The 26,310-nt window shown below is 34.7% G+C and overlaps 1 protein-coding gene across 2 annotated transcripts in view; it reads left to right on the top strand.

Annotated features, from left to right (window-relative positions):
* Nucleotides 1–26,310, top strand: part of G2E3 (G2/M-phase specific E3 ubiquitin protein ligase) — a 55,404-nt gene that overhangs the window by 24,593 nt on the left and 4,501 nt on the right. For both annotated transcript variants that reach the window (XM_068546662.1, XM_068546651.1), the window contains 9 exons: nucleotides 2,459–2,583; nucleotides 3,615–3,780; nucleotides 7,663–7,769; nucleotides 8,457–8,573; nucleotides 11,482–11,606; nucleotides 11,713–11,842; nucleotides 12,780–13,087; nucleotides 14,925–15,106; nucleotides 18,581–18,753. In XM_068546662.1, the coding sequence (XP_068402763.1) occupies nucleotides 2,459–2,583; nucleotides 3,615–3,780; nucleotides 7,663–7,769; nucleotides 8,457–8,573; nucleotides 11,482–11,606; nucleotides 11,713–11,842; nucleotides 12,780–13,087; nucleotides 14,925–15,106; nucleotides 18,581–18,753 (1,433 nt within the window). The remainder of the gene's footprint in view (nucleotides 1–2,458; nucleotides 2,584–3,614; nucleotides 3,781–7,662; nucleotides 7,770–8,456; nucleotides 8,574–11,481; nucleotides 11,607–11,712; nucleotides 11,843–12,779; nucleotides 13,088–14,924; nucleotides 15,107–18,580; nucleotides 18,754–26,310) is intronic.

The raw sequence follows: 26,310 nt of genomic DNA, 5'->3' as shown, positions 1-26,310 counted from the left end.
ATGTGATGATACTGATTTCACTTCCTTATCTTCTTCCGACCTACCCATCATTTCATCCACTCTTACCATCAGAATTATGACCATACTTCCACTCAGCTGTTTTTCAGACAGCTGCCTTCAATCCTGAGGCAACCCAACTATTCACTTTTCATTCTTATACCTCATTTGTTGGGTTGGAATGAAAGATTGACATGGAAATTACACAACTATACAGACTAATAATTTATGATCTCCACATCTCTTGTGGCTCTTCTGTGACATGGTGTTCTTGTGTTCCATGCCTTCTGTTCTCCAAGATAGATATTCTAAACCTTAACTCCTTACTCATTCAGTTATAATTTGTGAATCTTCTGTGTGATAGCTTACTATATTATGTGCAAGGAACAGACTATAGGTCTCCATGTGGCCTGAGTAGAAATGAGAGTTAAGAGAATGAGAAGATTGGAAGTACAGTGGCGTCTGTTCAGAGAATGTGATAATGGAATTGATGATTTCCATGGTGGAGCAGTTTTGGGTGATGAGAGGATTCTTCGTTACACTGGAGTGGTGATGAAGTGCATTGACACATTTTAGTTGAGGAAGTCAAAGAAAGGTTGTCTCATCAGTGCAGAAGTCATTTAGAATGACAGCAAGAATTAAAATACAGAGAAAGGTGCCAAAGTCTGGAGGTGGAGAACTGACCAGGAAATTATTAGATGGCAGAGAGTAGATGTCATTAGGTTCAAAGGACCAGATCTTTTTAAGTCTGATAGAGTAGTGGCCTACAATCTGCAACACAGAACTAAAATAATGTTCTGCTTGTCCTCCTTCCTGCCTCTATCCATATCCCACTCCCACTCCTTGCCAAGTCTGGAAATTAAGGAGGATGGAAAAGTAAGCAGCTTCATTCAAGAGATTCTATAAGGGAAGCATGCAGAGACCTTTATTTTAGTTGAGACAAAGAAATGGAAGCAATTATTTTTAAAGATGTTGAAGATGCAGAGGAGTTAACAGTAAAATAGAGGTTCTAAGGCACAAGGGAAAACCTTGGGAAAAAGGTTAACAGTGGCATTTATCTAAGGGCCATGTGGGAGTATTAGTATCAAAATTTCTCAATCTTCTGGTGATAGTGAACTTGTCATGAAACATGGCCTCTAAGGGTCCCCTTGCAGTTTGGAAATGTTTTCTTAAGACATCTGTAACCTCTCTGAGTATACTGTGAACCTTTGAGAATATCTTGATACTGAAGAGGCATCTCTATTTGTGACCTTATAGTAGAATTCCATACGTCAGTTTACAGGGAGAGCCTCAGGTTGGCAAAGTATACAACCTGGTGTTGCTTGACGGGTCAGCAGTATAATCCCTCCATCAGTGGCCATTATAATTGTCATCTCAAGAGTTCCAAGATATTTTAGGTACTGTTCTGTTTTTTACTAATGATTGATTCATCTAATAGTCTTTCTCTTTATATACCACCGTTATATTTAAGTTAGTGGCAGTGGTATTGTATTTGTTTGCTAGGGCTGCTGTAATAGATTACCACAGACTGGGTTGCTTGAAACAGAAATTTATTCTCTCACAATTCTGGAGACTGAAAATTCCAAATCAAGATGTTAGAGGGATTGATTCTTTCTGGAAGCTCTGAGGGATAATGTGTTCCATGCTTCTCTTCGAACTTCTGATGCCTGCTTGGCAACCTTTGGCATTCCTTGGTTTGTGGCAGCATAACTCCAATCTCTGCTTTCATCTTCATGTGGCCTCCCCCTGTGTGTGTGTCTTAAATCTCCCTCTCCTTTTACTTATAAGGACACCAGCCTTTTGATTGAGGGACCGCTCTAAATCCAAGATGAACTCATCTTGAAATCTTTAGCTTTCAAGATACTTGTAAGCTAAAGATAGCTTTGTAGATACTTGTAAATCAAGTATCTACAAAGACCTTGTTTCCAAATAAGGTCACATTCAAAGGTACCAGGAATTAGGACTTGAACATATCTTTTGAGGGAATCACTACTTAACCTGCTGTGGGTATCTAACACTTTTTCATTTGGTTAGGATAGAGTGATCCTAGCCAATATCTTACAGATTGGTTTTTAGTATTGTTTTGATGTTGTCCTTAATAAATATTTCCTAACTATGTGTTTTCTATTGAAATTTGAATGACACTTTCATGTATAACCATTATGTTTGCAAACCCTTCAGTTTAAAATATTTTAGCAGATAGGAAGGAAACGAAGCTTCTTGGGTTAGAGGTTTCCTTTACCAGAAATTGTTATGGGAGTGAATCTTTAGTCCCTTTAGATTGTTTCTGGGTAGAACAGTTTTTTTCAGGAAATTTCTTTAATATAATATCTTCACAGCTGTTGTATGATGAAAATAATTTTCAGACTCCCCACAAAGAATATACATTTATACCTCGGTCTTATCTATAGTACTCAAGTTTTGTACATGTTATAACTCCTATTTTTATACTTTATTTTAGAAATGCTGTATTTGCAAGAAAACCGGTGCTTCAATTGGATGTGTCGCACCCCGATGTAAACGAAGTTATCATTTCCCATGCGGACTTCAGAGAGAATGTATTTTCCAGTTCACTGGCAATTTTGCGTGAGTTAATTAACTGTTGAATATGAAAGAAAATGTAAAAGAAAAATGGAAAATGGGTATGGATCTCCCAATTATATAATTCCTTTGTCAAATTTCTTTTCAAAGCTGCATTGAGGTTATATGTATACTTTAGATATGTGTGTGTGGGTGTGTGTACATATATATATATAATTTCTGTCCCCTTCCTTTATGATCATTTCTATTTGCAAAGTCTGGAGAATTGCAATATCTGTAATGGACTTAATGATTAATATTCACCTCTAGCTTTCAGCTCTAGAATATAATATGGAACTGTTAATATACTCATATTCAGTGAAAATTTCCATCTTACATAATTCTAGATTTCATGTCATTCTTTAGATTTAATAGTTTACTTTTCTTTCACAGGGACATATGTGTTTCTCATTGAGTAAAGTGAAGGCATGTAAATTTGGTGGAGTCCAAAAAATAAATATTATGCCCTGGGATGCCCCTAAAAATGTTTGCTTCTTGACTTCAGCTCTAAACATCAAGATTTTATGAATTTTGGTATTTGGTATCATGAGTGCTCTATTTCTTTTAGTCTTTGTGCTCCTGACCTATTTAATGGATTGTTATCTATGAAAATTGCAGTTTAGAAAATACAAATGGAAATACATTTAGTGGGTTAAGAATAAGTTATCATTTGCATTTTATTTGTTATATTATTAATATATTATTTTTAAGTTTAAGTTCCTTCCTTTGATTTTGTGCAAGGTTGAGTACAGTGGTGTGTATACTCTGTTGCTAACAGTATTACATAGGATTCTCAACATAATATTAGTTACTGAAATTCTGTGAAGTAAATCTCACCAGCAAAAGGTTCACATTTTGAAAATTCAGCTCTCCTTAGTTATAGCTTATGAGACTGATTTGTAGTGCCGTTGTTCCAGTCTGTTGTAGGTTAATTACGAGAGAGACGAGTGAATTTTCTCTTATAAATGTGAATTGTAAAGCTAGTCTAGTTGTGCTGTATAATTTATTAGATGTTTTAAAATAATATACGTTTTTAGGTCATTTTGTTGGAACCATCGACCTGTTCAGATAATTACATCTAATAATTATAGAGACTCCTTACCATGCACCATTTGCTTGGAATTTATTGAGCCTATTCCAACTTACAGCATATTACGAAGTCCTTGTTGTAAGAATGCTTGGTTCCATAGAGACTGTTTACAGGTAAGATGTTTTGTCAGCTTTTTCTGGTATAAAATTTGTTGCTTGCTGATTTGAATTTTAAATTAGAAAAAATTGATGTGTATTTTAGCTCTTACTACTTGTAACTTTTTAAAACAGCTTTATTGAATCAAATTTTACATATAAAATTCACCCTATTGAAGTGTACAATTAATGTTTTAATAAATACTTTAGATACTACCTTTTAATGTATATTTACACTTTTAAAATTTTGTTGTTTTTACCCAAGGATTTTGTTGTATTTCACAATGAATAATACACAGATTTTAATTCCCAAGTTCATTTATATATTTAAGCTTAGAAAACCAAGATATGTGAAATAATTAACTGTAAGCTAAGATAATTTAATGTTAAGAGGTCTGTTTTTTTAGCTGTAGTAAACACTTTCATAACTTTTTGACAGTAAACTGATTACTGTCTAATGAATTGATATTAATATTAGTTCTTTGAGAGCCACCTTGTATGTCAAACCTGACGACAAGTTTTCAAGTAAATGAAATATCATAAAACGCACATTAAACAATTTAGTTTCTTCAATTCAGAAGATAATTTAAAATTTTAAAAAGATCCCAGTTATTAATAATGTCCAATATATAGTATAAATGTGTGAAAGTGCCAATTGATAGACAATTATAGTTGATAGAATGCCAAGTGACAAAGGGTTCACTTAAGTTTATACTGTTTTTTAAAGCTTGGCTTTTATTATTGTTCAGTAAAATGAAATGTTATTATTGATTACAAATTAACTACAAAAGTTCTTTTTTTTAAGTTAGGAGATGTAAATCCTCTTATATTTCAACAAAATCTTAAAAGTACTACCAGTAGTCAAAGTAGTAAAGCTTGATTACTTTCTGTTTTTTTGTATGAGCCTTGAACTCTTATTCTTAGTATTAGTTAGTTATTATTAGTTATCAGTTAAAAGTGGTAGGATGAAGCCTATTTTGTTGGGTAAATATTAGAAATCCTGTTCATTCTTACAAAGAAGTGTTTGTAAAGGGATCTAGAGAGTGCAGTTCATAAACATCATGAAGTGCTATCTTTACCTATTGAGGAAAAAGTTCACATTATGTGAGAATCTTTAAAAGGTAATTTATCTTAATTCAGGGTTTGTATTTGAATGAATTGAATGTAATTGCTGCCAAATGTATCATCGTGTTAACTTTGTAATAATAGTATGTTATTTTTCAGGACAAATAAGATTTGCCTCATTATGCATTAATAATGAAACAGAGAGAGGTTCTCAAATTTGACCTAGTATTCATAGGACTTTTTGTGAACTCCAAAAATACCAAGTTTCTAATTCTGTCATTAAAAACTAGAAATAGTACTACTAACAAAAATGTAGGTCTACTTTATGCAGATATAAGGTCATGGCCCCATGGACACCTGTCTGTGATATAAATATTAACAAGCAAGCAATTATTACTTGGTTAGAGCACACCAGGACAGAGCTAATTCTTGAGTCATGTTCCTTAAAGGAACTCCAGTGGCTTTTCCACTCTGATACAAGTCTTAACTGAAATAGTAAATGGAGTCTACCCTGTTTAGGTAGCTATAATAATACCCAAAGAAATTTTTTTTTAATCTCTGAACTCTATTAATATAAAAGAGTTGAAAGGAAGAACAAACCTATGCAGTAGGATGAGAATTGTATGTGGTTAAGCAAATTTCATTTGTGACCACTACAAATGCTATATACATTGGGATTTTGTGAGGAGAGACTATAGATTAATATCAAAGAAATTGATTTTTCACTCTGTATGCAGAGAATTGTCACTATTCTTGTTTAGTTTGGATGTCTCCATCATTGCTGTGGCCTTGTTGGTATCTTTCATATGTCCTATGCTGTTTTTCTTCTCTCCGTGCTAGACACTTCCTTGTATCATATCCTATACTTAGTAAGATCTTGGTATCTGTGTACAATTGCTCAAAGATCCTTTAGGTTCAGCAGAGATTTCATTAACTTGTTGCTTCCCTCTCACATGTTATGTGTGTGCTACCTGCTGCTAGTTGTTTGAACCTGGATTCCTCTTTGTCCACTTCTTTCTTCACCATCCACAAATCATTCTCCAAGTCTGTCAGGTCTGCTTAATATTTTTGGTGTATCCTTTTTTGTTGCTACCCTCTGCCTTAAACCCTTTGTGATTTCACTTCAGACACTTTTTTTTTTAAACTAGATTTTGCCGGAGGCCACTAACTCCTGCATGCCTTATTCTCTGTCAATTCTTCACACTACTGACTTTGATTTACCTGTCTATTTTAATTACCTAGTTCAGTATGATCAGCATGTGATTTCTAAGTATATTATTATTAGTTCCCCAATCACATGTACTCTTTTGCCACTGAGACTTGATATATGCTATTCCCTCTCCTTGTATCGTCTTTTGTCCTATTTTCCTGGCAAACCCCTACTTCTTTCAAACTTAGCTTTGACCGTACCATCCCTGTGACATTTTTGTCAGGCTCTTACATAAACTTAAGTACTTCTTCCTTTCTCTTCTGTATATACTTTTTATTTATTTGTTTAGTTGTTTTAAAATAAATTTATTTATTTATTTTTGGCTGTGTTGGGTCTTCATTGCTGCGCGCGGGCTTTCTCTGGTTGCAGTGAGCAGGGGCTACTCTTCGTTGCAGTGCGCGGGCTTCTCATTGCGGTGGCTTCTCTTGTTGCAGAGCACGGGCTCTAGGCACGCAGGCTTCAGTAGTTGTGGCTCGTGGGCTCTAGAGCGCAGGCTCAGTAGTTGTGGCGCATGGGCTTAGTTGTTCTGCGGCATGTGGGATCTTCCCGGACCAGGTCTCGAACCCGTGTCCCCTGCATTGGCAGGCGGATTCTTAACCACTGCGCCACCAGGGAAGCCCTCTCTTCCATAGATACTTTTTAAAAAATACTTTTAGGACTTCCCTGGTGGCGCAGTGGTTAAGAATCTGCCTGCCAATGCAGGGGACACGGGTTCGAGACCTGGTCCGGGAAGATCCCACATGCCGCAGAACAACTAAGCCCATGCGCCACAACTACTCAAGCCTGCACGCCTAGAGCCCATGCTCCGCAACAAGAGAAGCCACCACAATGAGAAGCCCGTGCACCGCAACAAAGAGTAGCCCCCACTCGCTGCAACTAGAGAAAGCCCGCATGCAGCAGCAAAGACCCAATGCAGCCATAAATAAATAAATAAATGCATAAAAAAACTAATAATACTTTTATAGTATATGCCTACTCACAAGAATTCCTTGAAACAGGATCTAAGTCATTTTATGTTTCTATTTTTGGTACTAGTATAGTGTTTGGCGCCTATATAGTAGGGATTAAATATTTATTAAATGAGTGTGTGCTACTAGCTTTTTAAACTGGTGATTGGCTACTCTTTCTCTCTTTCTGCTGCTTCTGTATTTTTATTTGCTGAAGCAGTGAGAATAGGTTTTATGCTTCTCCCCCTTAGGAAGAAAACTTACAGAGATTGAGTTAAAAACAGAACCAATGATGCTTTATATGTAACATTTATTTAAACATCCTTCCTAGATGAAGTAACTGAAGATGTTTACTGTTTTATTCACAGAGAGTGATGGACAACACAATATTTGGGAACAGAAATGACATTAGATACAAAGGGTTGAGAAACACATATGGGTGATAGATGTAAAGAACAGTCAATTCATTAGCTTAATTTTTTTTCCCATTGGGAGAAATATCCCCAAATTTTAGCAGTGGGGTAACTTAGTTTATCAAAGTTTATGAACCACAAACATAAAAAATAAGTTTCCATAATATATATGTGAAAAGTAGCACACACGTTCTATTAGCTATATAATTCATAACCTGATAACCTGTTAAATTATTAATCATATATTTTCTATTTTCCACTATAGGTTCAAGCAATAAATGCAGGAGTGTTTTTCTTTAGGTGCACAATATGCAATAATAGTGATATATTTCAGGAAGAGATGTTGAGAATGGGAATTCATATTCCTGAAAAGTGAGTAACATTTAGCCTTTTGATGAAAAGAGGTTTTAAATATAGGATTTAATAACAATGGAAATAATCATTTATGTCTGATTAATGACTCATGGACAAGCAGCCATTTCAAATAGGGAAATGTAAAACCAACTCCGCCACCTTTCCTCCTCCCCAGATTGCTAGTTCTTGAGAACCAGGTACTGTGACTTAAACGTCTCATTAGTTGTTTATAGTCTCTTAATAATTGTACACCTCACTTGTGTACAATATTGATTGATTGATTGATACACAAGTATAATAGGCTTCAAAATGGTATGTATAAATTATTTGAGAGAATCAAGATGTGGTTTGAAATGTATAAGAAGAATTTTCTTAATACTTAAAGGTGAGGAATCCAGAAATATGGTACTAAACTTGAAATTCAAAAAATTGGAAGTAAAATATTAGGAAAAATGTAAGTTTCAGAAAATTTCTACTTAATTTTTCATTTAGCATTTGAAATTCCCTGTGAGACTAATTAACTGTAGGATAAAATGACACTAAGGGATTTATATCTTGAAGTGAATGATTAATCCTAAAAAGAACAAGTTTTATCCTTGTTCCTAAGTTTTTATTTTTAGAAGAGTTTTTATTTTAGATTCATTATCAGTCCTTTTATGTAACATTTTAGGCCAAAGTATATTTTATATCTTGCTTCATTTACAGAGATGCATCTTGGGAATTAGAGGAAAATGCTTATCAAGAGCTTCTGCAGCACTATGAGCATTGTGATGTCCGAAGATGTCGTTGCAAAGAAGGGCGAGACTATAATGTGCCTGACAGGTATATGGGGAAGTTCAGTTGTGCTTAATGTCCTTTTTTAAACCTTCAGCTTAAGAAAGTAGGTTTTCTAGTTACTGAAATGTACTTTTGCTCTTAGGATGTTTGAAATTTTAACTTGAGATGAGGTATATTTATTAAGTGTATATTTACATCTGTTTACAGAGAAATTATTGCAGTTGGCATAACTGTAACTTTTGTGGTGTGTTTTCATGAGGCTCTGTTTTCTAGAGCTCTACTGTGGTAGCCAGTAACCACAGGTGGCTGTTGAGCACTTTAAATGTGGCTATTCCAAATTGAGAGGTGTCGTAAGTGTAAAATACACACCAAAGACTAATGTGTGTCTGAGTTTACTAGGACTGCCATAACAAAATACCACAAACCGGGTGGCTTAAACAACAGAAATTTTTCTTCTCAGAATCCTAGAGGCTAGACATCGAAGATAAAGACATTGGCAGGTTTGATTTCTTTTGAAGCCTCTCTCCTTGGCTTGCACATGGCTCCCTTCCAGCTGTGTCCTTCTGTCTGTGCCTTAATCTTTTTTTCTTATTAGGATACCAGTCATATTGGATTAGGACCCACGCATATGGCCTCATTTTATCTTAATTATCCCTTTAAAGGCCCTATCTCCAACTACAGTCACATTATGAAGTACTGGGTGTTAGGTCTTCAACATATGAATTCTGGGCGTGACAGAATTCAGCCCGTAACAGTAAGAAAAAAAGACCTTAAAATATCTTGTTAATAATTTTTTAAATTGATTACATGCCAAACAAAATGACTGTGTTTTGGAAATACTCAAATTTATTTCACCTGTTTCTTTTACCTTTTTAAATCTGGTTACTAGGAAAGTTTAAATTACATATATGATTTACATTATATTTCTATTGGAAGACACTGTTCTAGAGGTTAAGAAACTAGATTAATCTATCAGTGTTTGTTTTGGATCACTATAAAAAGGATTTGGCATTTGAAATTTATTGATTACTCTTTTGTAGTATCCGTAGACATTGGCTATAATGTTAACAATCGTTTTTTGCCTTCTCTGTACACTATACTGTGTGGGGTATTAGAAATCAAGAGTATCTTTATTTTTTAAGATGCAGGATAAAAAGTAACAAATCTAATTTTGTTGAAATTTTTATAGGAAATTTTGATAAATTTTTATCCCTGTTATATAGTCTTAATGAATATGACAAACTGAAACTTAAAGTGCAGAGCAGAATATTGGGAGCCTTATCTCTTATGGAAAGTGATTTGGCTAGGTTGAGGTACTACTTATTTTGGAAGACTCAGCTGAAGTCTTGTAAGCTTTGGAAAGTTTCCCCTAAGAAACTCTTACTATTCCTGATTCCCTGTTCTGGGCTGGGTTTTCCCTTCATTGTGCTTGTTACAATAGAGTTGACATTGTTTAAATTTGTCTTTGCCATTAGACTAAAGATTCATTAAGAGTGGAGGTCTCATTGAAGATGTCAAGTAATGTGTATTCTTGCCTAAGTTACTTGATCTGGTGACCCTGATTATTCATCTGTAAACACTAATAATACCCTGCTCAAGGGTTGTGCTGAGGTAGAGATGAGATTAATGTATATAAATGTGCTTTGTAGACAGTAAAGCACTTTAGAGTTCTAAGAAGCAATATATTCATTAATAATGATATTTTCTAAATTCATTTTAGGCTATTTTGATTAACTAATATACATATTTCTTGTATACCTCTGGTCACCTAATCATTTGCTACCAAACTCCCTTTTCTTTCTGGCAGCTACTTTGCCTTTTCTCCCAGGACACGGAGTCCTGCTATCTGAATGCTTTCTTTGCAGTCTCACTCCCTCTCATCCTAGTGATAGGAAGGTAATTTTGCTGAAAGGCAGCATGGTGGAGTGGTTAGGAGCATGGGTCTGAAGCCAGGTAAACTGGATTGGAAGCCTCACTCTGAGACTTACTAGCAGTGTGAACTTGTTTGGGCGAGCAATTTACCCCTCTATGCTTTGGTTTCCTCTTCTTCAAAATGGAGGTAACCTTCTGAAATTTTCCAACCTTCTGAAATTTTTCCAACCTTGTGAAACTTTACATGTAAAGAGTGAGAACTGGGCCTGGTGTATAAGCACTCGTTAGCTGTCATCTTTCTTTCTCTTCATCATCAGTTGGCAGAACTATCTGGGGAAGAGAGGGAGACACATAGAGGACATACCCCTACACACCCATACCCACACAGAGGGAGATTCACCCACACCTACCAGAGGTGAAGTTATGCAACTAAGTCTCTTATCACCCACATATCCACACACTCAGGGAGTATATCCATTTCTGTACAGACGGATGTATTCATAACCAAACAAAGAGGAGGCTGCACGCTATAACCCACACCCGTACAGAAAATGTGAATGCTGACTGGCACATGTCACACAACACAGTGGGGAAACATTGGGAGTGGGGGATTGAGGGGAAAAGATGAGAGAGAATATGAATGCAGGTCAGGTAGTAAGTCTGGATCCTGTTGAGCTGCACAGTACTTGGGGTGTCTGAGCAAGCTTGTTACAGGAAATAATTCCTCACCTTGAATGGGAAAGATAGTATTTTAGGTAAGATAATGTACTTACTGAATGCTTCTTCCATTTCAGACATACTTTGGGTATATGTGCATGTACATGCTGATATTTAGTTTAGGTATTTTAAGATAGAGAATATTTAAAGAAGGAAGTTACCAACATAATAAATGAAATGGGGAAAAAAACTACTTTAGGAAAAAGTAATGCAGTATCAAAGCAAATAATTTATTTTCCTTCCTTGGGTAAAAGGGTTGGTTGTGTGTGTGAGGTGGCCAGTGAGGTGTGCAGTGGTGCTGATGGTCGGAATTAGACTAAGTTAATACCACATGTAAATAATCTGCTTCTCTTTATGTCCCCAGCAAATGGGAAATAAAGCGCTGTCAGTGTTGTGGTTCTCGCGGAACACATTTAGCCTGTTCCTCACTACAATCATGGGAACAAAATTGGGAATGTTTGGAATGTAGAGGTATTCTTTACAATTCAGGTAATATTTTGTCATTTTGAATAAAGATGTTTTTATTTAAATGCATATTATTAAAAAGTTTCTACCTATATTCCTATTATACTAACATTGGGTTTTAAATCTGTAGGTGATTTCCAAAAAGCCAAAAAACACACATTACCCAACACTAATGTGGGAATAACTGATTGTTTGTTGGAGGAATCCTCACCTAAATTACCCAGACAGTCTCCTGGAGCCCAGCGTAAAGATCTGCTGAGGTGTGTATTTTGAATTGGAGAAAAATATAAAACTCTTGTTTTGAGAAAATTATAACAGGAAGTAGCTATATACACTTAGAGTATTAGCTGTTCTCAGAGTAGTTTGGAAGGGTATTTTTCAAACTGCAGTCCCTAATCTGATGTAGAAGGATGATCCATGGACATTGCCCCTAACAGGATTATTTTGAGTACATTAATTCCAATTACAGATGGAGAAACTGAGGCAGGGAACAATTGAGTTAGCCCAGATAATTGTCTGGAGGTCTTGTTAGGACACTGGTTGCCTGGCCTCATGCTCAGAGGTTCTGATTCTGTGTATCTGCTGCGGGGCTTAAGAAGCTGCATTTCTAACAAGCTTCCAGGCGCGGCAGCTGCTGCTGTCGCTGGTCTGGGGCCACGCTTTGAGAATTAATAGTATAAACTGAAAAGTACTATATTTAAAGGAATGTGAGTTCTGTTTAAAATATGTGACCTCTGAAAAATATAGTTCTCTCATACAGTAAGCAGAGATTACATTTGCTCTAGTTTTAAAGGATCTGGTGAAAATGAAATAAGATGCAGTTAAAAGCAGAAACTAACACACCATTGTAAAGCAATTATACTCCAATAAAGATGTTAGGAAAAAAAAAAAAAGATGCAGTTAAGCAAGTATGTCCAGAGAGGTAAGAGTTTGAACTTTTGACTCTTATACCTAAATCCAGTGAATTGTATAACGTTAGGTGATTTTAATTTGGTAGAAGATTGGATAGAGGGAATCAAGAATTTAGAACTAAGGTTATCAAATAACTTTTTGGTTCCACTGGCGGCCATTGTTTGCTTTTGGGTGGGAGTTGGGGAAGAACTTCTTTCTATTCTTTTTTTATTTGGCTGTGTAACTGCTGTGACACGTAAAGTACTTTAGAGTACTTACCTCTATGTTTAAATTCATGTTTTATAGGCAAGGCAGCAAATTTAGAAGAGATATTTCGACTCTAATAATAGAGCTAGGATTCCAAATTAAAAAAAAAACTAAAAGATTATTTATCAACAAAGCCAATATCTGGAATAGTGCCTTAGATGGATTCAGAAATCAAAACTTTAATCCTTCATATACAATTGAAATAGCATATGTTAATGAAAATGATCATTTTGGAAAAGAGCAGCCTGGATCAAAGCAAGAATTCCTAAGTCTCTTAATGCAGCAACTTGAGAACTCACCATTGTTTGAAGGGTCCTTGTCAAAGAACTTGTCTCTCAATTCTCAAGGTAACTATTTTCTTTATTATTGTACATACTGAATACACCATGTGTTAAGAAAGAGATAGCAGGTTAGAATCGATACTCAATACCTGTGGTCAAAATGTATAATCACTTTGTTACTAAAATAATGATAGAATCACAGAAAAGGGGGGAAGTGATGTTTTTTAAAATAAATTTTGTAGTGAAACATTTTTTATTTTAGAATATCCTTAATTTCTTTATGACAATATCCTCCTTAAAGTGATTCCATAGTTAAGTATAACTTCTTAAAAATGTACTTTATTTTAATTTTAATTCATTTGAATAGAGTGGCCAAATGGGATGAATGAGTTTTTGAGCTCTTCTTGTTCATATATTTGAAATTTGCAGTTGGCATGTTTCTTCACAACCTAGGATTTGTATAACATATTTTTTGGTTCACATATAACAGATTTTTAGCATACTTTTGCTTTCAAGAGTTTTTTTTTTTTTTTATTTAACAGAATTATGTATATGGTACTTTTCTGTCTTTACTTCTGGTAAGGAATTAATGTGGTTAAAACAGGCATCTCAAAACACTGGTTAATTCTAGCATTCTTTTTTTAGGAGCTTTTATAACCGCTTTTGTTGTAATAGGAATTTGAGAGAGAGTGAGAAGACATATCATCCCATTTGACTTCCTTCTATGTTTTCTTTAGAACTTCCTCACCATTGCCTGAAGTATCATTGAAATAATTGAGAAACTACCAAGGATCATTAGTACTATGTATAGTACACACAGTTTAATTCTATACTCCCTTTAAAAAAAAACAAAAACGCTCCAAGTAATCAGTATGTTAACTCATGGCAGTTTTGGTACAGTGGAGAGAGTACATGGAATTTAAGTCACAAAATCTGAGTTCAGTTTGTACACATCTACTTCAGTAGCTTTATTTCCCTAGATTAATTGCATAGCCTCTCTGGATCTCAGTTTCTTCATCTGTAAGACGTGACTACTAATATGTAGTATATAAGGTTATTGTTGAGGAGATTTTATTATTATTTCAGGTATTGTTAATGTTACTTATTAATAAATTACTTTGAATTTTTAGAAAAAATAAAGGAAAATTTACATGATATCTTTTGACTTATCAAAGTAGCTAAAACATTTTAAATGACACATTGAAAAATATTGTGCTGATACGGTAAGATAGCATATAGTGTTGAGAGTTAATTTGTATCATTTTGTATATCAACAACCTTAAAATTGTTCATATCCTTTGAACCACTAATACCGTATGTAGGAATCTATCCTAATATTCGAAGATATATAAACAAGAATGTGTAAATAGATGTTGACTGTAACATTGTGTCTCATGTAGTTGAAACTGGGCTAGCCAGTAATAAGGGGATGGTTTACATTGCAGCACATCTGTAAATTAGTTTGAATGCATTCATTAACTGTATATTTGAATAATTTCAAGTACATTTTAAAAATTTACAATACGGTAAGTGGAAAAAGACAGAAGCCAAACTATTTATGTATATATTTATATGCACATGAGACATATTATAAATACACCAAAGTGTGTACACTGGTTATTATGGTGGTAGGATTATAGGTGATTTTATAAAAAGATTTTCTGTATTTACATATTTTTCTACAATAGATTGTTACTTTGAATTCAGAAAAAAAATTTGTAAAATTGTATATTTTAGTTGAAATTTATATTTTATACATTATTATACCTTCTATGAATTAGGTTATTTTACATTTGTCTAATGCTTGGATTTTTTAATTTTTAATTTATTATACATGTATTAATTACATATGATGGTTATATAATAATGAAGTGTATTTGATATATTTTATCTGTATTTACAGCTCTGAAAGAGAATCTTTACTATGAAGCTGGCAAAATGCTTGCCATTTCTTTGGTTCATGGTGGTCCTTCACCTGGTTTCTTTTCTAAAACCTTGTTTAACTGCCTTGTTTATGGACCAGAAAGTACCCAACCAATTTTAGACGACGTCTCAGACTTTGATGTGGCACAGATTATAATCAGGGTAAGAAATGTACCTGTCTGTTCAGATGTAGACTATGTTCTAGGTGTATTTGAATATAAATGATGGATCTGCAATAGAATAATACTCTTTGTGGAGTAGTTAAGAGGTGTCAATATTTTTGTTTACCAACAAAGTTAACAACCATTTAAGAGACAGATGTAAAGGGCAGGCAGCTAGAGATCAAAGTGCCATGTTTAATGTTGATAAAATCAATTGGATAATGTGACTTAGATCTGTGGTCAGAATGGCTTGCTAACACTCCTCAGAACTAGATGGATTTATCTGCCCTGCCAGGGACAACATAAGGCAGGTTCCTTGTTGCATGCTCAAGAGCAGATGAAAGTGCACTTTCCTGTCGTCAGTGGAGCTGAAGAAAGGATGGTTACCAGCAGGAAATTTATCCTTCCTCCTACAGGGAGATATGAGTGATGGGTGGAGAGAAAGACCAGGCTGAATTTCTTCTCTGTGGAAACAGTTGGGGAGACTCAGTGTTCCTCCCCTCAAAATAGTTACCATTTATTAAGCCCTGTACTACACATGTTATCTGTACAAACTCAGTTTACTTATCATAATACCCTATAAGTAACATTGCCCATGTGTTACTGATTTAGAAAGTAATGAAACAGTTGAGAAAATGAAATCCAATTCAACTTTTCTTCCCTTAACTTGTCCCATACTTAAGCCTACTCTATCCATTGTCTCAGTTAATAGGCAGTATAGTTAAATGGTTAAAAACAAATGCTCAGAAGTCAGATTTTACTTTGAAATAACTGATATAAGCTATGTGACCTTGGGCATGTTGGGTTAATCTTGTTAAGCCTCAAGTTTCTAAACCAGAAAGTAAGAAACCTCGAAATGTGTTATTTTAATAATTCTATGTATTTTGCCCAAGACTCCTCATTCTAAAATGGTATTTTAAACTGACCCTTTAACCCTTCAATTTAGTTTTTCTTTTCTCCTCTTTACCAGAAAAAATGTACTTTAACTTCATTGTCTCCACTTCCTCTTTCCTACTCATTTAACTTGCAGTCAGACTTCTGTTCCCACCACTACTCTTCTGAGTTAGCTAGTTCATTGCTGATATGCAGGGATCTAAATCTCCACATGCCAAAGGCCTTTCTTTCCTAATTCCTCATCTCCTCTGACTTCTGCAATCACCACTGTATTTGAATTCATCTCTATTGTTTTCTATAATATCTACTCCCTCCTACTTTCGACTACTACTGTCTTTTTTGATGCTTCTTCTTCCTACCCCTAAAACTTAGGTAATTTTCAGTGTTGTCTTAACAGTCCTCCTTCTATACTATTTGGAAAGAGTCTCCTCATCTATAACCTTTCTGATGATTTCCAGACCTGTATTTTTGAGCCCCTAGATGTTTATATCCAGATAAGATCTGGGTCTTCCTACCAAACTGAGCACAGCATGTTTAGGACGGAACTAATTTTTTTCCCAGAATTTGGTTTTTTGCCTGATTTTCCTTTTCTTTTCAAGAGATTTCTTATTTCCAAGTTATTCTGGAGACAGGGTTGTTTTCATTCTTCCATACTCCGTTTATCAGTTTGTGTCAAGTCATCTGTCTCTAACAGTGGCCTTTCCTTCTTATTTCTAGTATGCTTACTATACCAAACTCAGGTTATATCTAAGTTTAAACAATTAAGATATTATTCTAATCATCTTCTTCAGTATGATTCTTTCACCTGATTCTCTATTGAATGGAGTTCGAGTTCTTCATTAGGGCACTTAGAGCTCTCCTCATGGCTTTACTAACTCCAGTTTTTGTACTCCTAGCCAGTGTTCTTTCACTGATTTAGTCAACAGATATATCTACAAGGTGCTATGTACCCCATACGGTTTTTTGTTTGTTTTTATTATTTATTTGGTTCTGCCAGGTCTTAGTTGTGGCAGGCAGGCTCCTTGGTTGCAGCCGGTGGGCTCCTTAGTTGTGGCATGGGAACTCTTAGTTGCGACATGCACGTGGGATCTAGTTCCCTGACCAGGGATCAAACCCGGGCCCCCTGCATTGGGAACGCGGAATCTTAACTACTGTGCCACCAGGGAACTCCCTGTATCCCATACTGTTTTATCACTGAAGATAAAGTAGTGAACCAAACAAAGCCCCTGCCTTCTTGGAATTTACATATTAGAGGAACGACAAGGTAAATAAATATATAATATACTGTCATGTAGTAAAATATATTATAAAAATAGAACAGAATAAGAGGAAGGATATCTTTTCCAAGATAATGCTTGGGGTATAGTAAGTTAAAGCATAGGCTAAGCTTCTCTAACAAAGAGACCCAAAAGACAATGGCTCAAAAAAGGCAGATATTTATTTTTTTCTAAAATCTAGATTTTAGATTAGGGCTTGGTAAACTATAGCCGTAGGCCAAGTCTTGCCTGCTGCCTTTTTAAAGTTTTATTGGAACACAAACACACCCATTTGTTATGAGTCTGTGACTGCTTTTACACTACAGTTGTGGAGTTTAGTAGTTGTGACAAGCACCATATGGCCCACAAAGCATAAAATGCTATCTGGCCTTTACAGAAATGGCTCCTGTTTTAGAGGTACAATTGTGATACACCAAGTCACCCAGAGAATTGGATTCCTTCCTCTTGTTTTGTAACCATTTAGGATATTGTCTTCACAGCTGAAGTTTGCTGTACAGGGAGAAAGTGGAAGTAGAGTGCAGGAAAATTTGACACATTTTCACTCATGTCCCATTGGACAGCTCTTAGTCACATAAGGCCACACTAGCTTTAAGGAAAGTTTGGCCATATGCCCAGCTAAAACTTAGGGTGATGGGTTTGGGAGGATGAGAACATATACCCAACTATTAGAGTGTGAAGGTAGTTTGAACAAGGGTAGTCAGGAAAAACTTCTGAGATCACAGGAGAGATCTGAAATAATTGAGGGAATCATGTAAATACCTGGAAGAAGAGTTTTTTGGAAGAAAGAAATACCAAGGAGATTTTCCATTCAAATGGACTTTGACTGCCTTCTAATTTTATCTTTCTCCCTCTGTAACTTTGTTCAAGAGCTAACCTATGTGGAAGTGTCTGGCACATAAATGGTTAAGTATATCTTTGTTTATGCTGTTCCCTCAAATACTCTTGAGTGTATCCATTTTTTTGTCTCAGCTATTCTTTCTTTCATGAAATCTCTGCAGGTCCTCTTTCTTGCCTCTCTAGTGCTATGTAACTGTTCTATGTCAGTTACCGCCTTTTATGGAAGTAATTTCCTATATTAAAGTGGCATTATAGTCTAGATTTCTTGAAACCTAGGTTTTGGCAGAAATATACAGTATTTATTAAACTGGATTATCAGACATTTATTCTAGGAAAATAATTCTTAGTATACTTTCACTTCACCCAGGTGTACTCAAGAATTGAGTATAAAGTAAGGTGTCATTTGAAATGTAAATATCTTTCACAAGTAAATGAGTAAACTGGGTGTATTTTCTTCTTCATTACAGATAAATACTGCAGCAACTATGACTGACTTAAACTCTTTAATAAATGAATATTATAACTACCTAGAGCTTATTGGATGCCTAAGACTTATAACATCATTAAGTGATAAATATATGTTGGCAAAAGACATACTTGTTTATCATGTAATTAAGAGAGTCCAAGCACCTTTTGAAAGGTAAGTTGTTCATATGTTAAGGATTCTCTCAAATTACACGTTTAAAGTGGTTAATTGTCTTACAATGTGAGATATATTTGATAAAATGTAAATGCTATTTTAAACTAGTGCTTTAAAACTAACCTCTTAAGGATGAATACTGTTCTTACCATTCTACACAGAATTGCTTAAATGTATACTGCTTAGGTAGGAAAAGTAATCGTTATCTCAATTTATAATTAGTTTTTCTAAATAAAAATTATTTTTATGTCCTCACACGCTATTTTTTTAATAGTGGGAAATCTAAAATATATATGAAAGTAGGCAGAGTGATACACCATGTAATCACCACCCAGATCTAACAGTTATCAACCAACCGGTGGCCAGTCTCGTTTAGCTAGCCTTCCCTTGTTATTGACTCCAGTTTTATTTTCAAGCAAATTTTAAAATTTCAGTATCATTAATCTATGTATTTAATGTATTCAAAACTGTTATAGTTGCTATCCTTACTGAAGTTCAGAATGTCTCATCTTTAACCAGTATAAACCTCTTTATGTTGTTTCTTTTGAGTTCTTTTGATGTTGACCCTTAATGGTCTTTGATAGCCTTCTTGCTATATGGTATGACAAGGTGTTTCATGCTCCTTTTGTACATTCTGACCTAATGAGCTTTGTTTCTTTGAATGGGAAATGGTATTTCAAATCCACAATCTGGATGCTAGGGATGCTTGTTTTTGCCACGTTGGTCATAGTTTCTAGGCCTTTTCAGTGGACTAAAAGAAGAAATATAGAGGTTTTTTGTTGGGTTTTTTTTTTTTTTTTTTTTAAGGTAAAATACATCATGGGTTTCTACTGATACTTCAGATTCACTACTACAAGATTTTTGACTTTTTCTTTGTCCCATGTTCATAATCCCAGTTCTCAAAGACATTGGTGAATTAGAGTATAAAGTAATTCCTTGATTTATTCCACATTTCGTAAATAATAGTCACAGAATAATAATGCCAACATTATCATCAGTAACATAACATTATTAAAAATAGGTTAAACTTGTTTTTCTAATTCTTTTTGTTCTAGGGCTATGCAGTCAAATTACTGTGTTTTAAAGTCATTTGGCATAGTTATTTTCTTTGTTGTATATTACTAACTGGGTATACATTTTATTTTCATTTTTTATCTTATTTTTTCTTTTTACTGACTTTTATTAAAGTTTGATTTTATTTTAAAATTATATAAAATGTTTGCATGATTCCAAAGTCAAATCTATAATGAAAGTACATTGAAAGAACTCAGCTCTGTCATACAAATTATATTAAGATAAGTATAGCTTTCATCCTTATCACATCTACCTTCCATCCCCTATGAAGTAATTATTTTAGTGGCTTTTACTGTTTATCCTTCCATTATTTTTTTTAAATGATAGCAGATAAATATATGAGTATATGTGTGTGTGTATATTCATTTCTTTTATTAGATAAATAGTAACATACCATCCACCCTTTTTCCTCCTCATTTTTTACTTGACAGTATATAGTCCTCATTCTTTTTTTAGAGCTCTACAGAACTTTAGCACTCTTCCAAATTAAAATTTAATATGACATCGTAAGCTTAAACAGTTGTAAAGGATATAATTTCCAATACATATATTATTTTAATAAATTTATTTATTTATTTATTTATTTTTGGCTGCATTGGGTCTTCATTGCTGTGCGCGGGCTTTCTCTAGTTGCGGCAAGCGGGGGCTACTCTTCGTTGCAGTGTGCGGGCCTGTCATTGCGGTGGCTTCTCTTGTTGTGGAGCATGGGCTCTAGGCGCGCGGGCCTCAGCAGTTGTGGCACACAGACTCAGCAGTTGTGGCTCGCAGGCTCTAGAACACAGGCTCAGCAGTTGTAGCACACAGGCCCAGCTACTCCACGGCAATGTGGGATCTTCCCAGACCAGGGCTCAAACCCATGTCCCCTGCATTGGCAGGTGGACTCTTAACCACTGAGCCACCAGGGAAGCCCTCCAATGTATTTTTAATACTGCAATTAAAGTAACAGTGTTACATAACTGTTTAAAATATATCCAAGTGTCTTCTGACTATAAGACTCTTACATAGCAAAATTTTCTTACAGTTAGAATTACCATTCATAATTATGATTAATACACAGAATAATCCAAATATACTATAAATTTTGATACAGTTATTTAAAAACTTATTTGAAATGTATCTCTTAATGACATAGAGGTACAAAATATTTTTTCCCAAGGAATTCATATGTCTACAGATGTATTTTTTCTCATTGCTAAGTTAGATAATTCATTTGTTTATTTTGTGTGTGTGTGTGTTTATAGGTATGAGTAGTCTAGTTGTCAGGAAAGGCTTCCCTATCTGTATAAGTGGTGTTTAAATTAAACCCTGATTTATAAACAGGAGTTAGGCAGATCAAGATGAAGAGGGCAAGAGAAAAGAAGCTGAAGACTGATCCCTCCTTTTATGTGAAAGATAAATCATATAGCAAAAAACAATGTTTTAAATATATCTGAGCTCAAGAGTCCTGTAGATGTCAGAAATAAGAAGGAAATCAAAAGCCATAGTACCTCTTTATTCCTGCCCTGCAACTAGGTTCATCATGGGGTAGGAGGGCGAAGTTGTGGGGGAAGTGAGAGTAGCATCGACATATATACACTACCGAATGTAAAATAGTTGGCTGGTGGGAAGCTGCAGCATAGTACAGGGAGATGGGCTCAGTGCTTTGAGATGACCTAGAGGGGTGGGTTAGGGAGGATGGGAGGGAGGCTCAAGTGGGAGGGGATATGGGGACATGTGTATGCATATGGCTGATTCGCTTTGTTGTGCAACAGAAACTAACACAGTATTGTGAAGTAATTATACTCCAATAAAGATCTATTAAAAAAAAAAAAAGCCATAGTACCCTAAATGTCATATGAAATCAGAACCCTCAGTTTGCCCCAAACTTGGGTTTGGCATTCTGAATGGACCCCCCAGTCCGAACCAAAGACATTAACAAAGTAATCGGTCTTAGGATTCATAGTACTTATAGAGTGCCAGGCAAAAGCAAATGCATAACAGTGTTTAGGGAAATTTCTACATCTGAGCCTGATGGGAATGCTAAAGTTACATTGCTAAAGAAGAGGAGGTTCCAATAAAAGACAAAACACAACCATCCTAAACAGCAAGTATTGGGAATAGCACATCAAGGATTTAAATAACAGGACAAACTGAGACATAAAAAGTGTTATTACAGCGATTTAAAAGAAAAAAAAAAACCCCAAACATAAAATGTGAAATGAATCAAATAGTGCTTCTAAGTTGAAAAATGATCATAGACTTCCAGTTGTGGATAACATGGAATAGACACTCTTCTCTCTATTCTTCCTGATAAGTACAGTTAAAAACCCTGAACAGTGTTTATAAAACAAACTTAAGAAGACTTTTGAAAGGTAGAGAGATGAAAGCAGACCAGCTGGGGATCTCAGCAAGGACACAGCAGAGAGAAGTCTGGACATTCTTATTTGAAGGAAAACTAAACGATCTGTCACCAGCAGATCTACCCTAAAAGAATGCCTATGGGAATTTTTTGAAATAGAAAGCAAATTATTAAAGGTGGAATCTTGGAACATCAGGAAGGAAGAAAGAATAATTAAAAGAATAAAAGCATGTTTCCTTCTCCTCTTGTGTCTACTAAATTATGTTTGACGGTTGAGGCAAAAATTACAACATTCTCCAATGTGGTTCACAATGTATATAAAGGAAATACTTAGGAAATTATAAACAGCAAAAGGCAAAGGGACATGAAGGGAAGTAATGTTTCTATAGTTGAACTGATAAAATGTTGGCAGCAGTAAATTATTACATTTTTTAAAAAATCTGCTCATAGAGATACACTCAAAACACTATAGATAAAGATGGAATCTAAAAAAATATTCAAGCAGCCAACAGGAAAACAAGGAAAATGAAACAGAAACAAAAATGATCATGGAAATGAAACTTGGTGGTTGTTAAATGCTAGGCCATTGAAGAGAAAAGAGAGAAAAAGACTGAAACAAGAAATGTCATGAAAGTTAGAATAAGAGCACCCACATATATATTTGACAAAAGAGACGGAGGCTGGGCAATATTATAGAAAATGCTGCTTGAGAAGTTCTTCAGGTTCACAGGGTTTAACACGCTGAAGTGTAGTGTACTTTGTGATGAAATAGTGTTCTGAGCAAAAAGACATTATTGTAAAAATGAGCATCAATTATACTGGACGCCTTTTTTTCAGTGACATCAACGTTAAAAACAGACAGCCAAGATAGTAACTTCACAGAGCTAGTTACGTTATCATTCAAGAGAGAGGAGCAAATAAAGACATTTTGAGACAGATTTACTTCTCTCCTGGAGAGATTAATAAAGTACCTACTTAAGGAAGAAAGAAATTGAACCCAGAAGGAAAAAGTAAGATACAAGCACCAGGAGTAAGCAAAGAAATGAAAAAACCTGAATAAATAAAAACAAGCATTGGCCATTTAAAAGACAACTAAATTTTGGTAAGAAATGGTTAAAATAATTAAAATACTAGCTAAAGGTTCATCTGTAAGAAGAGAATGGACATTGTATTTATTGTTTTAAGGAACTTGTATTCTTGAGGTAGTAGTGGGGAAGCATTAATTACCTTTAGATTGTTAAGCCAAGTATATATATTTTAAGGGAAAACTCTAAACAGGAACAGAGTGTGTAACTTCCAAACCAGTTTGATGGGGGTGGGGGTAGAAATAAAGAAAACATATTTAATCATACAGTGAACAGAAAAAGAGGGATGAAAACAAGCAAGGAAAAACACATGTTCAAAGAAAACATAAGACAGAAAACATATAGGTAATTATATTACATGTAAATAGCTTAGATTCATATTAAAAAAACAGAGGATCTTAAATTGCATTGCAAATAAATGACTTTAAAGCAAAAAAAGAGAGAAGGAAATTCTAATAATCTTTTTAAAAAGCCTTGTCCTTAAATGACCCTAATAGTGTTAAAAAGAACAAATTCTTTAGGATTCAGCAGTCTTGAATCTATTTGTACCTAGCAACATGGCCTCAAAATTTACTAACAATTCTGAGGACTGTTTATAAAAGGAACCAAGGCAGGTAGAACATCAAAAAAAAAAATCTTGCTTTAGTGCACTCCACTAATAGATTAAAAGAGAAAAATCAAACAATCTTCATACAGTTATACATGCGAAAAAAGCAATTGCTACATTTAAACATTTATACATAATTTTAAACTAACAATTTGAAATATCCTTATAAAGATTATCTAGTAAAGATTCAGCAAACATTATCCTTAATGAAGTGTGATAGACATTCCTCTTAAGGCCATGACAAGCCTGGGATACATATAATTACCCCCTTCATTTCTACAATATGCAGGAGGTCCTAGTAGAGCAGCAAGACTAAATGAATAAGTGAATGTTATTAAGGATTGGAAGAATTAAAATTATCATTGGTAGTCTACATGACTGTCCAACTAAAATAATCTTAGAACTTCTTCTGTAAAGAGTGTAGCAAGGTTACAAGAGGTAAAGGACTCTAACAGGGAGGTGTGCAAGTGAGAAGGAATGGTAAAGAAAGTTGTTAATTTTAGAGTAACTAAACACTGATTGTACAAAAAATTAATGTTTACTTTGGGGATTTATGATACAAGGTGGAACAAAATGTTTAAGTAGCATAGGAAGAGAGAGCTACCAGAATTGCAAGTGTTCTAAGGTCTTTGTGTTGTTCAGGAAGAGGGTAAATACCTGATTCACTTTAGATTTCAAATATGCCAATTAAAATTTTGAGGTAACCATTTAAAAAATAAGAACTAGTATAACTTTTTAAATAGAAGGTAAATTGGAATTTTTTTAAAAAAATACAGAAATTGGCAGGAAGGAATAAAAAATTTTTTTGTAATTCAGTACAGTTGCCCAAAATAAAGTGACAGAACTAGTTTCCTAAATGTAGTAATAACTATTACTATATAACAATTAGAAAAAATTACTCTCAAAAAAGCAAATTGCAGAAAAATAAGTATACAGTATGGTACCATTATTGGAAAGTTTCAAAACAAGCAAACCAATACTAGTTATTTTTTAGGGATACATATAGAGTGAAACTAAAATGAAATGCAGGCTATAGTAAAAATTTCAGAATAGGTAAATAGCAGTTTCAGATAGTTTTCTTTGTAAAAGGAGAGAAGGGAAACTGATGAATGGGCAGATTTAGTTGAGTGAATAGAATGTTTTCTTAAAAATAATCTGAGCAAATATAAAATGTTGATGTCTTTCAAAATCAAGTTACAGTCGTGGTTTTCTGTTATTTCCTGGATTTTTATATAAGCTTGAAATATTTCATTTTAATTAAAAGTAAAATTATAAAGGTGAACTTAAGTTTGGCTGAAATTTGCTTCAAAGGTAGGTGTAAGGTGAAAGTTAAAAGCAAGCAAGAAAGGCAGCAATTGTATTGTGGAGGACCTTAAAAGCCATGTTAAGGAGTTTGGACTTTATTTCATGTGCAGAGTGTGTATTATTAGTTTTCTTTGGCAGTTGTAAAAAATTATCACAAACTGAGTGGCTTAAAACAACAGAAATTTATTCTCCCATAGTTTTGGAGGCTAGAAGTCCAAAGTCTTGGTGTTGGCAGGGCTTCATTCTTTCTGGGAATTTAGGAAGAGAATCCATTCTTTGCTTCTTTTAGCTTCTGGTGGCTTGTGGTTGCATAACTCCAATCTCTGAATCTATATCACATGGCCTTTTCCTCTCTGTGTATCTTTTATAAAGACAGTTGTCATTGGACTTAGGGTGAGCCCAGATAACCTAGGTAGAATGATTTCAAGATCGTTAACTTAATTACATCTGCCTGGACCCTTTTTCCAACTAAGATCACATTCACAGGTTCCAGGGAATAGGATGTGGACATATGTTTTGGGGGCCTCCATCCAACATACCTAAGGATGAATGACAGTACGGGGGTTTACATGGAAAATCAACTTGGAAGCTTACACACCTGGTACAACAACAGTTCCACTGGTATATGGAGAAATGAGCAGATAAAAGGGATTTCAAAAAAGGAAATTCATAGGATTTGTAATTAGGAGTGGCAGAGGGAAGAGTTAAGAATGACTTTCAGATTTAGCTACACTAATAGGATGAATAATGGAGGCATTTGTTGTCACTTACGGTTCTGATTTTGGTAGTAAGGTAATTAGCTTTCTTTTGGACTTAATAAGTTTGGGTGCTTGGAATATGTGGTACCCAGTAGTCTGTTGGGTATATATTCTGGGCTGGAAATAATAGATTTTATAGTTAATGAACATAAACCTGCTTAAATAAAGCCATGGGATATGGTAAGAAAAAAGAGAAATTTGCCTTGTTACAGATCCATGAGGGACAAACAGTAACATTTAAGGCAAAGCAAAGAAAGAAGAAGCTTTGTAAGAGACTCGGAAAGTCTGGCCAGAGATATAAGGGGAAACCAGGAGACTGGTCCCATACGTCATTCATGCACTTAGGGCAGTTATTCCTGAGATGTAGAAAGGAGTGGAGGGAAAGTGAAT

The sequence above is a fragment of the Eschrichtius robustus genome, chromosome 1, assembly GCF_028021215.1.
Source record: "Eschrichtius robustus isolate mEscRob2 chromosome 1, mEscRob2.pri, whole genome shotgun sequence".
Classification (NCBI taxonomy): domain Eukaryota; kingdom Metazoa; phylum Chordata; class Mammalia; order Artiodactyla; family Eschrichtiidae; genus Eschrichtius; species Eschrichtius robustus.
This window is presented reverse-complemented; position numbering and strand designations above follow the sequence as displayed.